Raw genomic sequence first — 17,013 nt, 5'->3', positions numbered from 1 at the left:
TGATGTGTTTAATTGTAGGAAAAGAGGGGGTATGAAGGTACAGTGTGTAGGTGTGAAGGTAGAACTTCCCCCACTGAGCAAGGCTGGGTAGGGGACATTTTGGGGTGATGTTTATCTAGCACTCCTTAAATGAAGGAACTTTTTTGATTTAACGCATGCTTTCTCCTGCACACGCTGCCCAAGGAATGGTCTCCCTGGATTTTTTTCTTACCTGCTACTTAGGGGAAGCCAGAAAGCACAGACTACTGAAATCATCGCTGATTGTTCAAACTTTGATGTGCTTAAAGTTGCAAAACATAGAGAACATCAGAACAGCCCGCTGAGGCTCCCGTCCGCTCGGTGTCTGAAGGGGCACTGACTTGGAAAGCAGTGCACTAGACCTACAGACCTCCACTGCAGGGGCCTCACAGAACCAGCCAGTTACACAAACAGGAAACAGGTTGCTGACTGGCAGGAGTCTTCAGTTTCAATGACCCTTGTCTTATAGCACCCAACTCACTGACACCATGGTTTTTCCAGTATTGACAAGGAGAAAGCACCCAATAAGCTGAATATTGACTGGGCATGATGTTAAAGCAAAAAAAAAAAAAAAAAAAAAAGGCCAAAAAACAAATAACAAAAAACAAACAAAAGCAAAAAACAAACAAAAAAAAAAAAAGAAGAAAAGTGATTGCAATAAGCAGACCCTGAGTATGAGAGTATGAGATGTAACATAGGAAAGGGTAAATATCAATTTTAGAGAAAATGAAGAAGAAATTATATGAGCCTGAGTTTCACATTTTTTACTTGAGAAGCAAAGACAGGTCAAACAGGCCAGTTAAGTCCCCGTTTCCAACGCGGGCCTCCGGTCGGGCCCAGGACAGGTCAAACAGGCCAGTTAAGTCCCCGTTTCCAACGCGGGCCTCTGGTCAGGCCCAGGACAGGTCTCCCACAGGGCTGGCAGGGACCCAGCTACTTAAGCCTTCATTTGCTGCATCCCAGGGTTTACATTCGGGAGAGTTAGAAGACAGAGGTGAGAAGTGAACTCAGGTTTTATGTTGTGGGGTGTCTTAGCCATCATGCCAAATGGCCACCCCTCTTCCCTGCAAGCTTTTAGTTTATTTTGGGACCTGGCTTTCCATAGTGGCAACCCATTTTGAACATGTGAGAGTTCCACTGACCAAGAATGAGACTTTTTTCAGAGAGGGTCCCTCAGAAGAGTGCTCCACTCAGTGAGGAACCTGTGCCCATGGAGTAGTTCCTTGGGCTGGGGAACATCCAGCCAGTGGGCTATCTAAGGCTATCAAAATCATTTGAACCCTGCCACCTGGGGCTTGCAGGTATGTCCATTATGTTAGGATCCAGAAACAGAATTTTGTTCTAATAGTCAGAGAAAGCAAAGCATGCAAGAAATTACTTAATCATGTAACCAGGCGATGAGGATTAGATTCAGAATCCTTTCTGTGGGGTAAGAGAATAGTAGGGTCCTTATCTCATCGTGTATCTATGAGGGAGTAGACCTCCATAATGTATAACAGCACCACTGTGAACTCTTGCAATTCAATAAGTCAGAAATGACATGCTGAGGAAGATACAGGCCTTACGTTTGAAATAAGATGTTTGTTTCCTCATAAGGCTCTTTACACACCCACCCAGCACTGGAAAGAGAGAGAGGGGCACTGTATAATGTTAGTTAGGGTCAAAGCAAAGGCTACAGGCTCAGGTACCCACCAGCTCCTAAAAAGGTCATTCACTTCTCTGAGTTTTGCAAGGGGGAGGATGAAGTCCAGGAATGCTGACCTGACTTCAATGACTTGGATGTAAGTTTGGTTCCTGGTTGATACAGATCAAACAGGAGCCGCCGCCTTTAGGTTAGGTTGCCGCTTAGGTCACCTGCTTCCCATTCCAGAGTATGGGTTCGAATCCCAGCTATTCTGCTTCTGATATAGCTTCCTCCTAATGCACCAGGGAAGGCAGCAGATCATGGCCCAAGTACTTAAACTGTGTCACTCATGAAGGAGACCTACACAGAGTCCCAGGCTTCTGACTTTGGCCTGACCCAGTCCCAGCCTTTGTGGCCATTTGGAAGTGAACCAGTGGATAAAAGGTTAATCTCTCACTTTCTTTCTCTCTCTGCTAGGAATACCTTTCACATAATAATAATAAAAAACACTTTAAAAAGAGATTATGGGTGTAGCAGCCTGAGCCCAGTGTGCATACAAGTTATTCAACACCTAGCACCTGTAAAGGATCCAGATATCACTACCCCATATTTGGTTTGAGGAGGCTGGAGGTAAACTGCTAGCTAGTGGCAGTTAGGAAGCCAGCCATTGGGACAGTCCTGTATTGAAGTCTAGGTTTCTGGATGGTTCGGAGGAATGTTGGACATGACAGGTTGGATGAGTCCTCAGTGGTCCCCAGGCACGTTAGGAATGCATGGGAGTGCAGCATCAGGTTCTGCTCAGTGCTGCTCAGCCCACGGGCTCCACGTCCTCACTTGCTCAGAGCTGCAGAGAACACGCTTGTCACACCATGAAGGAAGGGCAGCTACTCGGGGGCAAACATGAGGCCTGCATGTTCTCCGGACACTCTGTGGTCAGCTTGCTTCTTGATCAAGCTAATGTTAGGGGCTCACGGCCATTAGCACTGTCTGAGCCCCTCTGTGGTTACTTAGTTTACAAAGTTAGAATTTGCATTTGAGGGCTACTACTTTTCTGATGAATGAATTATCTTGCATTCCACCAAGTGTGAGAAATTGGCTTGAGCCAAAGTGAGCTGTGGGTTCCTTTCAGTTGTTTCCACTCATCCTTAGTGGTTCCATACTATACAAAGAACCAGCTAAGGCTGGAGCTCAGTGTCAGCTAGGAGGGATGAGAGGTGGCCAGAGCACGTGTGTGAAACCAGATGGCGGGTATGTTCAGGACAGAGACGAGAAGGTGCCATCTGGAAGGGGTACACCTGGAAGTTTAACAAATTAGTTGCCTCAAACACAGTCCTTATCACCAGGAGAGAGGATATCAATTCTTGATTCTTTATATCTGGCAACTTCAAGCATACAGAAAAGGCACAAGGGCATGTGACGTAGGGAAAAGTTGAGAAGAGGCTCCCTGGAAAGCCTGGGAACCTCATCACGGAAGAGGGGGGTTGTAGGGTGGAAAGTCATGCGGCAAAGCTCCCACTGCTGGGCTTCAAGGTCATGGCCAGGTGGCCAGGAGGTTAGGTGGCCACCCAAAGGGTCCACGGGTCCACTCATCAGAATTCTGCTAATCTGCGTATTTGGACATTTTGGGTTCCCAATTCTCCAGAATTCACACATTATCCACCCATCTCCCAAGCTGCTCTAGAGAGCACTTTCGGTGTGAATCAGAAGGAACATGAGCCTGAGGGCCGCAGGCTGCACTTAGGGAGATGGCCCTGAAGATGCAGAACCCCACACGGACTGTGGGGGATCTCACTGTGAGGATGAGGGGCTGTGAACAGAGTGGCTTTTTTTTTTGAACTTACCTGCCTCTCGGTCCCTGATACAGTAGTCTGGAGAATTCTCGAAATACACGAGGTCGTTTTTGGTCGGCTTCTTAAACTTCTTGTTAGCCACAGTGAACCCAGTGCCATCCTGGTTCATGACGACCTGGATGGCCCCATTGTACTTCTTCCAGAGGTAATCGCCCGTCTTCCTGAAGTCAGACATGGCCAGCCAGCAGGTCCTCAGTGTACACGAGCCGCTCACACCGTGACACTTACACTCTTGCTTCAAGAAGCGCTTCACAGCCTGCCGGGGAGGGTAGGGAGAAGGTCAGTGAAGGTGGCCCCACACCTGTGGCACCTGCTACAACTCTCCTTACCACCGAATGAGTAGGATGCTGGGTCCTGGAGCTAAGGACTGGAGGGCGACGAAGACTAATCTCTTGTCACCGACAGTTCCCTTAAGCTAGGCTGTGCTACAGGCAGAGAGGGTTAGTGCTTCACTGGAAGCCCCTGGTACTCGAACAGAGGCCAGGGCTGGTCTGAAGAGTGAGGGAATGAATTAGAATAGCTTCTAAAGAAATAAAGCTTTCTGAAATTAAAAAAAAAAAAAAGAGGAACTACTAAGTGATCTTTCAATGACCAGTACAAGTGATTGGCACTGGCGAAGGGGGTGTTGTCCCTGGTGGAGGCCCTGGGCCAGGGCATTATACCCACCTTCCAAGTGACCTGTGCTCCCAGTGTGGTGCAGCTATTCTGGGATCAAGAGTTAGAGAGGTTACAGCACCTATCCAAAGCTGCACGCTCGGGGAGGGCAGCATCGGGCAGGCCCGGCAGGCTGGTCAGCAGCCCTGAGGCTGCAGCTCCGTTATTCAGAGAGCTCACACTGGTCAGTTCGAGCCCAGGCACTCAGCTTGTCTGACGGGACCGAGTTGGGCATCTCCTTAGAGAAGAAGGAAAGGAAGGGCTGTCCTGGCTGGCAGGCTTCCTCTTAGGGACGCGAGCACTGTGCACAGAGGAGGGGACAGGGCAATCATTAGAGTCATCCAGTTGGACAGTGGCAGCACCATGATATGACTCAGACATGCCCCAGCCTCGGGTCTATGTTCTTTGTATAAGCACACTTCATATCTTAATTTGCATGGTGACTTTCTGAAAATGTGAATCAGGCATCCTCTCCTTCTCTCCTTTCTCATGAGTAGGCAAGAGCTGACTGGATTAACAAGATAGCCCTGTTATGGTGGGGGTTCTTGGCAGGTGTAGAGAGAAATAATGGCATTTACATTGTGTGTTTAGAAATATCAAAATCTTACCACACAATGAGTTCACAGAATACAAAATACTAAGAGACATACACAAAAATATTCAACTTCTCTCATAGAGAAATGCAAACTTAAACAACATGATACCACGATGCTCATTTTGTCTAGCAAAGAGCCGAAATAACTGATGAAATAAGCATTTGGTACAGCAGTTAAGTCTGTGCTAGGCGTGCCCACTTTTCCTAGCTGAGTGGTCAGGTTTGCTTCCCATCCAGCTCCCTATCAGCGTGCACCTTGGGAGGCAGGAGGTGACAGTTCAAGACCTTGGGTCCCTGCCACCCACTTAGGAGACCCGGATGGAATTCTAGACTTCTGGTTTAAATATGGCTTAACTCTTGCTGTTATGAGCATCTTATCTGGGGGTGAACTAACAGGCGGTCTCTCTCTTTCTTCCTCCTGCTTTCTCTCCTTTAGTCATTCTGCCTTTCAATATAATTTTTTAATGGACAATCCTGCTAATATTTGATGTTGGTAAGAGTCCGGGGAGAGAGATGTGTTAACTACTAGGGTGCAGTATATTGCTCCACCATTTCCTCGGAGAGTACTTGTGTAATACCTGTCAAAATTTTCAATTTTGATTTCACCTGATTTCTCTCTGGAAATACCCGCACAAGTTTTGAAGGACACACATCTACTGAAGGTTCATTGCAATGTAATTAACAACAGCAAAATCTCAGCAAAAGCCCAGAAGAGATCAGCAGGAACATGATGAAGTGAACTATGGCCTACACTCCATCATGGAAGAGTATACAGTACCTGACGAATGGGGAGGGGCAAATTTACAGGCACGAAAGCAAATCAAGTGACCAAATCCTCATGCAGAGCCCTGCCCATAGCAGGCTGCCCTTTTAAAGGCCTGCAGATGCCAGCATGCAGAGGAGGAAGGGAAGAAGGGATCCCATGGGCTGGAAAGAGTGGGAAAGGAAAGGCTCACACCACTCCGTGTAGAAAAGCAACAGCAGTTTGCGATGGCTGGATTGCTTGCTGGCAAGCGGGAAGAGCAGAGCAGGGCATCGCATGCCCAGCTACACATTAAAATCACCTGGGAGTCGTTTCCAGCCTGACTAAATCAGAACATGGAGCAGGTGTAAGTCCCCAAACATTTGCTGATCCCCTAGGCAGGGCTGTGGGTGGTATAGCCAGGGCAGACAAGGGCATTGGAATCCAGCGGACGTGTGTCACAGCAGGTAAGAAAGCCCAGCCAGCGGCAGGCATGCCCCATGTGAAAGGGGCTGGAGGCTGAGAGACCTCATTTAGTGAGCTGGTGTTACATTCCTGTAAAAAAGGGGTGGGAGGAGCAGATTCTTGATTACTTCCTACCACCTGCCTTCTGAACTCCAGAAAACACCTCCCATAAGCAGCATTTTCAGCTGGAGCTGTTTGGGGGCGGGCAATGGCAGATGGGTGGAGACTGATGACCGGTGGGTGGGTGAGTGTGTGGCTGGCACGTGGGTCATGGCTGGGCGGGTTGATGAATGGTGTGTCGTGTTTGGGTGTGGGTCATGAGTCATGGGTTGTGGTTCGGCTGGTGGGTGATGGGTCATGTTTGGGTGGGTCATGGGCACTGGGTTGTGGTTGGGTTGGTGGGTGGTGGGTTGTGGGCAGCAGCAGAGAAGGAGCCTGTGCAGGGCTGTTCTTGGTGGTCTCCAGTGACTTTGGGTGAGGAGTGGTGGTTATCCTTCCTCAGCTGCTCCTGGAGGAGCTGAGGACATTTTATTTGGGTTATAAGAGGAGAAATCAAAGTGAGGACCTCTATACTGTAGTTGCTGTGAAGTCTCCCACAATTCACCCAGAAGGTAATTTTCAAAATTGAAAACGAGAGGCGTCTGTGTGCAATTTCGTCAGGCCTCAGTAACTACAGGTCCTAAATGCATGGAGCAAGTTGCAAACAGTTCTAGAAAGTTCCTAAAAGCAAAAGGACTTTGTGGCTCCCCAAGCACTGCTCTAACTCTGTGGGAAAGGCACCACGCTTGGGTACTCGCCCTTGCGGCGTGCACATCACAGATCCTGTCTCCCTCTGCCCTTGTGGTTTGGAACATTGTTGGCCTTCCACTCCAGTGTACTTAGCCCTATGCAGGTTGCACCTGTATTAGCATGCACAGATTTTTTTTTTTTGCTAGCATTCCCTGAAGAATAGGGTAAATCAGCTATTTACGTAGCGTTTACATGACAGTATTATAAGTAATGCAGAGACAATCTGAAGTGTAAGAGCAGCAGCATTCTTTGTGGTTTGATCTTTGCGGGAAGTCCAGGACCCGAGCCCCTGTGAACAACAAGGGCTTGCTGTGCTGTTAAATGCATGGCCAAGAGCTGTGCCGCGACTGCCTGGTGATCTGGTCCAATACCGCAGTCTGTGTGCAAAGGCTACTCAGGGATTTCTCATTGTTTTTACTACCGTTCACACTGACTGCACCCTCCTGTATTCCGTCCTGACAATCACTGCATCAGCCCCCAATGCCCTTTCCCTCCCCTTGTTTCCTGGTGGCCTGTGGTCCTGGGCCTTCTTCCCATCTGAGCTGGTGCTACAGCAGAGCCCCACCCTCACACCCTCCTGGATCCGCCACTGTGCTGGAAGCTCCATTTCCCTTGTTTGGTCTGTTTCTTCTTTTTGCTACAGCACATTCTTGAGTAACTCCTTCAAGGTGCACTGAGGATGCATTCTCTGAATTCTTGCGTGTCTAAGATGTGGTCATTCAGCTTTCACACTTGATTAATAGCTTGGCTGGGTATAGAATTCTGAATTGAAAAGAATTTTCCCTCGAAACATTGAAGGGCTATCTCCACAGGCTCTTGGCCTCCAGTGGTGCAGGTGGGAAAGTGTGATATCTGACTGATTTCTTTGCAAATGGGTATTTTTTTTTTGGAGGAGGGGTCTGTTTTCATTCCACTTTGTGCTTTGTTCCCTGTAAAAGCTTCTCTGATTCTCCCTTGTTCTTACTGTTCTGAGGCGTCATGGCGACAGCTTTCTCGCATGTATTCTGCCCAGCACCCAGCAGACTCCTTTCCTGTGAGCATGCATGACCTTCACCGTGAAGACATTCTCTTTTTCTCCTCTCCATTGTTTAAAAGCATTCTTTATGGCATCCTCATTGGTGGTTGATCCTCTAGGTCTCTCTTATTTTCTATCACAGTTTTTTCAACGTTGATTCCCTGGCTTCTTGAGAAATAAATTCTATCCAAGTGACACAGCCTGGCCCTCTCCATACTTTTCTTCATTTCTCCCTTGAGCAGAAGTGCCAGGTCTGGCTAGTGCATTGAGAGAGAGGAGCAGGACTTGGGGGCTGGCTTCTTTCTCCCTGGGAGACTCTGACTTATGGTCTGTACCTGCCATCCGGCAGGGGACGCACTACCGAGCCTAGGACAGGAGGAGCAGCCTGTCTGCTACACCCTGCAGTGCAGTAGGGTTTTTTGGTTGTTGTCTTCTTTCCCAGTAATGAAGGTGACATTCTTTACTCCATCTATCCGTTTTCCACTTGGTTGCAAACTCAAGTGAAAAGGGGGAGAGGGCTGTTTATGAACACCCTTAAGCTCCATTTGTCTTTTGAGCTTTTTGTTTTACTTGTGGAAGTTTTCCTTGGCTTTCTCCTCCAAGCTCATTCTTGTGCTGCAGTTGTCACTATTCCAAAGCCTCCATTCTTATTTATGAATGTGGATATCTTCTTGTATCTTTGGGAGGAGTCTAATTAGGCTCTTTTGAAATTCTCTTCTTGTCCCTACAATTACTGCTTGTTCTTCTGGAGTCATTTTCTTGCAATTCTGGGTGCTTTCCTTTCAGGCTGTTGAATTTAATCTTAACAGATGACCGTGCCTAGACCGTTTCTTCGTGCTTAAGAATGGAGTAGAAAGAAGGCAGCTCCGGCAATGTCGATGAGGCTTGGCAACCAGAGAGAGCTGCTTGCTGGTGAGAGGAGAGCATGTTGACTCCGTGTTGGGGTGGGGGTGGGGGAGTCTGGGAAGTTCAATGCCAGACTGCAAGGATCTGGGTAGGACTGAAGGAGACACAGGCCTCCGTATGCCTTTGGTTTTTCAATTAACCCCAAATTTCAGATCTATGCTTCTCTCCTGTGCTTTTTCCTGCACTGGGAAATGTTCTCAGAGAATCTTCATGCCCATGTTGGTTTCTGCCCATTCCGATCTGCCTTCTCCCCACCCGCCCACCCCATATTTATTCATCTGGATTTTGACTTCTCCAACGTGTTTTATCTGTTACACATTCTTCGTTTGCTTTCCACGTTCAGAAACTCACTGAGTGCTCTCACTTGGTTGACTAGTGTCCTTGTATTGACAGAAGCCATTTTATCCCATCACTGTCATGTCAATGTAGTTTTGGGAGGAAGAGACTTCCAGGGCACTTAAAAAAAAAAAAACAGCATCTGAGGAAATGAAATTTCAGGTATCTTGTTTTGGTGGTGGTGGGGAACTACCTTTGCAATCCATACATAGTTTTCTTCTTCTTTTTTTTTTTTTTGGTAATCTTCATTTTCCATGAACCTTTTGAGACCCCTTTGTATGCATGAATTCCAAGCATTTTGCACCAAAACATCCTTGGTTTTCATTCTATTGCCCACAAACTTTTGGAAACTCCCTTGTATGTCCTACCTGCAGCCTCGAGTCAGGTTGCTCTTTGCAAAGCTCTGAGAGTAGACAAGGATTGTGAGGAAGAAAACGTTCCCATCTTAGGCTGCACATTTTTGCACTGTCCATCTTGTTGCTTTTGTTCATATGGGCATGCAGTGTGGTTTGACAATAGGAAGAGGAAGAAGAGGAAGAAGAGGAAGAAGAATTCATTACCAGGACTTGATGTCTCTCTCCAGTGTGTAATGCTGACAGCTTTGTTCAGAACCATGCCCATGACACAGATTGCAGTTTCCTAAGCTTTTTCTAAATATCTCTTATTTTGCTTTCTTCTTCAACTCTTTAAAAAAAAATGGTTATTTTTATTGTAAAGTTGGATATACAGAGAGGAGAGGAGAGACAGAGAGGAAGATCTTCCATCCATTGATTCACTCCCCAAGCGGCTACAACAGCTGAAGAAGCCAGAAGTCGGAGCCTCTTCTGGGTCTCCCAAATGGGTGCAGGGTCCCAAGGCTTTGGGCCATCCTTGACTGCTTTCCCAGGCCACAACCTGGGAGCTGGATGGGAAGTGGGGTCGCTGGGATTAGAACCAACACCCATATGGGATCCCGGCACATGCAAGGCGAGAACTTTAGCTGTTAGGCTACCACGCTGGCCCCCCTTCTTCAATTCTTAATGCAAGTTGCTGTCAAGACTCATTTCCAGCCTTCTCTTGGGCTCTTCTCAATTCTCGCAGCCGCCATGACCCCTATGTCATTGCACTGGCCAGAACTCTTCTTACTCAGCCTGTTTCCCCTTAACATGCGCCTTCACCTTATCCAATTCTTCCTCTGTTGTGCCCTGTAAATACATTTGGCCAGAGTAGTAGCAAAGGCAAATAAATCTGATGTTTCTTAAGGACAGTGGTATTCATTCAGTGTTTAGCTTCACAGGAGCCACTTTTAGTTTAATACCTTTGCTCATTAAAATCCTTCAATAGTAGCTGGTATGGCACATTGGTTTAAGCTGCTTCCTACAATATCGGCATCCTAGATGACTGCTGGTTCAAGCCCTGGCTGCTCCACTTCTGGTCTAGCTCCCTGCTATTGCTCTTTGGGAAGAAGAGCAGATGTCCCAGGTAGTTGAGGCCCTGCCACCCATGCAGGAGTCCTGGCTGGACTCTAGGCTTCTGGCTTCTGCCTGATGCAGCCCTGACTGTTGTAACCACTTGGGGAGTGAATCAACAGATAGAAAATATCTCTCTTTGACTTTTCCTCTAACTCTGACATTTAAGTAAATACAAATAAATCTTGAAAGTTAAACAATTTTTCAGAAGGCTCTTACCTGCTTCAGTGCTAGTACCTTCTATATCTGAGCCTTCTTCCACTCTTGATTTTAACTACTTAAGCCTTCCGTCTGCACAGGACTGCTTTGTACTTTGATCATTTAAGAAACTTAAAACAAAGTTCTTTTATGAGAAGAAACTTCTAGACAATAGAAGTCTATACCACAGAGACAGAAATCTGAATGTTAAATAAAGAACTATGGAAGAACAAAATATGTGCATAAATAGGTAAGATTTTTTCCCACATTTCTCCACTCCAACTTACTAGTAGAGTATAATAATAGGGTAGAAATTTCAGCAGGTTCCTACCATGGTCAGATCATGCTAGGCTCTGTATATGAAGTTTTATTTCACCCAACTAAACATAAGTTTCTATCTACTAGGACTATTCTTATTTTATAGACAAGGTTATCAGTGCAGGAACTCACTGTGGATCTCATAGCAGCATAGACCCCAACCCTGCCTGAGATCAGGGTTTACACAGTAAATCCCTGCCTAGAGTTTCTCCTTTGCTTGGTTTGTGAATCATCAGGCTCATGTTTTCTGTACTTGATGAGTTCTATGAGTTTATATACTTAGTGTTTGCATATCTCATTAGAGACTGTAAGATTTGCTTTGCCAGTTATAAGGACAAACTTCTTCCAAGGAGGATGGGATTGTGGTTTCTTCAATCAGCTTTTTTGAAAACTGAGCTTAAGCAGCCCTTAGGGAATCCCCATGAGACTTCTTTGCAGAAAATGATAATTTGTTTTCTTACAGATACTATGTTTTGCTAAGTTTCCAATCCCTGTATGTGGCATACTGATTCTCACCCTATAGCAAAGAAGGAAATCCACTTTATGCTGTGTGAAATTCAGGCCCCCTTCATAACTAATCTTGTCCCAGAAATCCTGTGTAAGTACTACTTGAGTCCCTTCTATACTGTATTTAAGTAAATTGCTTAAACTTAAGCACTTAGGGAAATGTTAGTTCCTCACTTCATAATTGGGTGTATTCCATAAAACAGTTGACATACGTCTGGTCCTATAAGTTTCCCTGGGGGAAGCACACATTAAAAACATATTATTTAATTTCCAGGGGCTGGCTTAAAGCCAAATACATTTATTAACAGTTAGATCCTTTTTGACAGGTCCACATCTCTTAAGATGGGAGTTACTGAAAATTGAATCAACTTACACCCTTCAAACATACATGCTGTGGACTGTGAAAACAAGAAATACTTATTAGCAAACTGTGTAGCTGATTTGCTCATGCAAGCATTTATGAACTCCAATCACACGTTATGATTTTTGGGGCATTGTCATTCTTTAAAAACAGTGACTTGGGTGGGCTTAGCTAGAAAATATAAGGTGTAGAATCTATTTTTGTGGAATTCAAGAACATTACAGTTGACTAACCTCATATATAATAATTCTTATTGACTGATGAGGCAAGTCTACAAATTATTTCCCATCAATAATGTAGCTTTCCATGGAACTGTAACAATTTTATTAACGTTATTCCCTTTTTGGGGCTTTAATTTTGGCTAGCATATTATTATTATTATTATTATTATTATTATTATTATTATTATTATTATTATATTGCAAGACCTGCTAGAGTAGCATGTACATGCTATTTTGGGGTCCACCAAGACAGAAGTGAGGCTGACAGAAGTGATATTATTTTTAAAAAGTATTTAATTGTATAAACTAGGGAAGCCAATGAGAAAACAAGTGTCTGAGTTTCTACTGAGGGAAATATGTGCATCATGTAGGTGCTCAAGGTAAGGGAAGGCAGGGCCAAGATGAAGGGTTGTTCCAGGACCATGGCTTTGCAGCTCAGCTTTATTCCACTGTCTTAACTAGCCAAGTGTCCTGCTTTGTAGGAGTGTGATTTCTGTTTCATCACACCCTGGTTCTCTGAGAGCAGACCAGCTATCCATTTATTATTTATTTTAAGTTGCATCAAAGGATCTAGTCTTTGAAGTCTTTATTAGAACTTAGATTTATTTGCCTGTTAGGCTGTGCTTACATTTTGTACAGCGTCTTTATTCTGTTTACTTTGGAGGCATTTCCTGTGGATGGGAATTAGAAGTAACTGCTTTGTCCCACTGTCCCAGAAGGCCGTGCTTAGGGAGCAGGACCCAGTGCTGCTGGTAGAATGGGTTTGAGCCAAGCATATAGCAAGAAACTCTGGATTTCCTTAAACCCAGAGCTGCTCTCACACAAAGGACAGGAAGCTTCCTTACCTTTCATTTCAGATAGCTTCACTGAGCAAATGTATTTAATTGATTTGCTAATTCTCACAATCTTATTTATCTCATTATATGCAAAATAAGGGATATGTGTGTTCTAGTTTCTGTTCCGTCCTCATTAGGCAGCTTAAGATGCACTCAAATATTAGTGCTGGTCTCTTGACAGCTCTTCCCTCTACACTGCCTCAGTCAAGGTTACAAACTTAGCTAAGAACTCCTAATGAGTAAGTTGATAAGAATACTAGCCTTTAGATTAGAAACATAAATATCAGGGTAGGTATTTGGCATAGTGGTTATACTACCACTTGAGAAGCCAATGCCAGAGTGCTTGGGTTGGAGTCCTGGCTGCAATTCCAATTCCAGCTTCCTAAAAATGAGCATCCCAGCAGGTAGTAGGTGATAGCTCAAGAGTTGGGCTCCTGTCACTCTTAAGGGCTGTTTCCAAAACCCATCTTCAGTCTGACCCAGCCCTGGTTACTACAGGCACTGGGGAGGGAACTGGCAAATCTCTTTGCTTCTCATATGAAGTACATATATGAAAATTTACTTAAAAGTGTAACTATCTACTCATTACTATGTCAATTAATTCCATAATGATGTAAATTTTGCTGATGGTATGTTGGAGCTTTCAATTGACTGGGATGATACTCTGCTGGCTCTGTCATCAGACCAGAGAGGGTATACCTAAGAAGCCGTTGAACTTGACGGGACAATAAAAAAAAAAAAAAAAAAAAAAGTGTAACTATCAAAAGCTGCCAAATGCTCTTAAAAAAAAAGATCCGTTTGTTTATTTGAAATAGAAGAAACAGAGATCTTGAACTTGTTTATTTCCCAAATGCCATTAAGAGCTAGGACTAGAACCCAGCCACAGTCAAGAGCCCAGAACTCATTCTGGTTTCCCATGTGGGTAGCAGGGACCCAGGTACTTGGACAATCATCTGCTGCTTTCCCAGGTGCACTAGTGGGAAACTTGGCTGGAAGCAAAGTAGCCAGGGTTCAAACAAGTGCTCCGATAAGGAACTTGAGCGGCCTAAGTGTCAGCTTAATCCACTGTGCTACAAGACCCTCCCCTTACAAGATCACTCCTTCCATGTATATTCAAGGTTAAAAATAAAATTCAAGGAGATAGAAATTTTTCATAATTTTCCTTATTTTTTTCCTAAAGTCGTTAATTCAAACAGAAGGATTGAGCTTTGATATTTGTCACTTTTAAGCGGACTCCAGAGGCATGAAAAAATGCACAGCAACAGGACTTGGATGATTTTTCTCTTACGTAGTTGAAAGCCTTCCTCACGTTCACGGTGCCGTCTGGGTTCTGCAGGCCCAGCTCCTGTCACTCTCAGCTTCATCTTCCAACTTTACGATGTACTCTCAACTTCACGATGTACTCTCAACTTCAGTATCTGTCCCTGACTGGGAGTATCTCCTTTTGAAAGGCATTTTTCCCATTTCATCCATGGGAAATCTTTATCTCCAGCTCAAACGGCCATAAAAGTTAAGGCCCAGCCTTTATCTCCTCGGCTAAGTGGACTCTGGCTCATGTTTCTCTTACACCACTTAGCATCCACTGCTGGCATGTACTTCCGTGGGACTTTTCTCCCTCCTGGAAATCTGGTTTCCTTTGGTCAGGGACCACTTGGTCTTACTCTTGTCCACATTTGACTTGATATCCCCCAAAGTGCGCTTACCAAAGTGATTCCCAAAGAAGTTATACACTGAATCCAGTTTAGTTCAATCACACATCAAAATAGCATCCTCAGACTCAGAGCCCTGAGGAAAAATTTTGTGCAAGCCCTCACTAAAGCTTCTTCAGGTGTGCTCGCAGGGACAGTGAGCCTTTAGCATTAAGCCTGTCCTTTCCCTGCTGTCTCAAATGCGCATGCATTTCAAGGAACTTGTCAGGACACACAAGGGAAAAATCTGTTAGTAAAACATCTCCTAGGGCAACTTTTGTTTTCTTGGTTGAAAGAAAAGCTTTTCCTCAGAAATTACTTTTTTTTCCAAGATTTATTTATTTTTATTGGAAAAGCAGATTTACAGAGAGGAGGAGAGACAGAGAGATCTCTGTTTGATGTTTCCCTCCCCAAGTGGCCACAATGGCTGGAGCTGAGCCAAACTGAAGCCAGGAGCCAGGAGCCTCTTCCAGGTCTCCCACATGGGTGCAGGGTCCCAAAGCTTTGGGCCGTCCTCAACTGCTTTCCCAGGTCACAAGCAGGGAGCTGGATGAGAAGTGGGGCCACCGGGATTGGAACCAGTGCCCATATGGGATCCCGGCACATTCAAGGCAAGGACTTTGACTGCTATGCACCAGTGCCAAGCCCAGAAATTCTTAAGAGGCAATACAACAAGTGCATGTGAGTTTAAACTACCAAGGCCAGCAGTTCAGGATGACTTATTTCATCCCTCTGATGCCCAGATTCTCATATGAAAGGCAGACATAGGTGCCAGTGCACCTGGGAAAGCAGTGCATGAGGGCCCCACTTGCTCTCAGGAAAGATTGAGATGGAGTTTCTGGCTCCTGGCTTTCAACTGGTCCAGCCTTGACCACTGCAACCATTGCAGCATTTTGGGGAGTGGACCATTAGATTGCAGGTTTTTTTCTGTATGTCTCCCTTTCTCTCTCTCTCTGCCTTTCTGGTAAAAATAATTTAAAAAAATAAAGTGGGCCAACATAGTGACATACTGAGTAAAATCTCTGCCTATAAGCTGGGATCCCATAAGTATGCCAGTTAGATTTCCAGCTGCTCTACTTCTGATCCAGCTCCCTGCTGATATGCCTGGGAAGGCAACAGATGGCCCAAGTACTTGAGCCACTGCCTTCCACATGGGAGATTTACATGAAGCTCCTGGCATCAACCTGCACTAGCTCTGGCTTTTGTAGCCATTTGGAGAGTGGACTAGCAGATGGACAATCTATTTGTAACTTTGCCTTTCCAATAAATAAATAAATCTTGCAAAAACAAACAGAAATAGTAACATCATTTTTTTTATTCCTATAGGGGCTTTGGGAAGATTAAATTATAAAATACTGGACAGTAATTTGCAAATGAGAAAGCACTACCTGGTTGTAATTTGTTAGCAGAAGAGCCCATGCATTGGTGAAGCAATGAATTTGAATCCTGAGTTCAAATTGGTTTGACTCCAACTCTGTTACCTAGATTACAAACAACCTTCACCTCACCAACGGGAAAGGACTAGCTGTTTTTTTAAGTCCGTACTACATTCCAGGTTTTGTGCTATTTGCCTTACACTTGTTTTTCCCATAGTACCACAGACAGAAACAATGAAATTCAGTGAATAAAGCCACTGATACTGCAAGGTTCAAACTAAGTTGGGTCTGATCTTAAATCCAGTGTTCTTTCTTTGCTCTCTCTAGTAAGAGACTTTGTGAGAGTGTTTTTATGAAATTCCTATTATTCTTATGGAAATACTCCTGTAGAAATTTCCAGAGAGAATGAAGGGCATTATTTGATTAGATACATGGCTTATCTTGAGATAGATATTCCTTGTAGTGTTTAAAAGCCATGATGATTTCACTTTCAAGGAAAGAGTGGGCTAACTTAAGAGCCATTTACAAGCTCATGAAAAGCAACCAATAGTGCAATAGACCAGATATCTCTTGTGTGTTGTTCACTTACACCCAACTTAAGTAACAGTTTGAAAGTTCTCAGAGCATGGCTTCTTTAGACCTAAAAAGAGAGGCTGAGGGAAGCTGTGGAATTCCCTTCTTGATAGAATGTTTATTTTGAACAAAGTATGCTATCTTTTTAGGATTTGTTCATAGTCCTGTTAGAGGTAGAAAACTTGACTCTACTGGGTAAACATGAAGACGAAAGTAAATTGTGTAACTATGATTAAAATACATTATATTTCAGCAAACAGGGACCAAGATGATACTACAGTACAGAGACACATGAGGGTGCTATAACCAGCTACTATTAAAAAAGATGAGTTAAGCTGTTCAGATATTGGGGAAAATGAGGGCCTACTGTGATTGGCAGCGTTGACATCTGACTTTTAGAACTAGCTAAAACTAAATTAGCTACTGTTAGAACAGACAACTCTCTCTTAAATGTATCAATCTTGCCCTGCCTCCTCCACCAATGGTCCCCAGT

General features: G+C 44.7%; 1 protein-coding gene across 1 annotated transcript in view; it reads right to left on the bottom strand.

Annotated features, from left to right (window-relative positions):
• Window positions 1-17,013, bottom strand: part of WNT2 (Wnt family member 2) — a 39,451-nt gene that overhangs the window by 12,181 nt on the left and 10,257 nt on the right. The window contains exon 4 of the mRNA XM_004592476.2: window positions 3,484-3,748. Within this exon, the coding sequence (XP_004592533.1) occupies window positions 3,484-3,748 (265 nt within the window). The remainder of the gene's footprint in view (window positions 1-3,483; window positions 3,749-17,013) is intronic.

This window comes from Ochotona princeps, chromosome 25, assembly GCF_030435755.1.
Source record: "Ochotona princeps isolate mOchPri1 chromosome 25, mOchPri1.hap1, whole genome shotgun sequence".
Lineage (NCBI taxonomy): Eukaryota > Metazoa > Chordata > Mammalia > Lagomorpha > Ochotonidae > Ochotona > Ochotona princeps.
The sequence above is the reverse complement of the archived record's forward strand: the minus strand, read 5'-3'. Positions and strand labels throughout refer to the sequence as shown.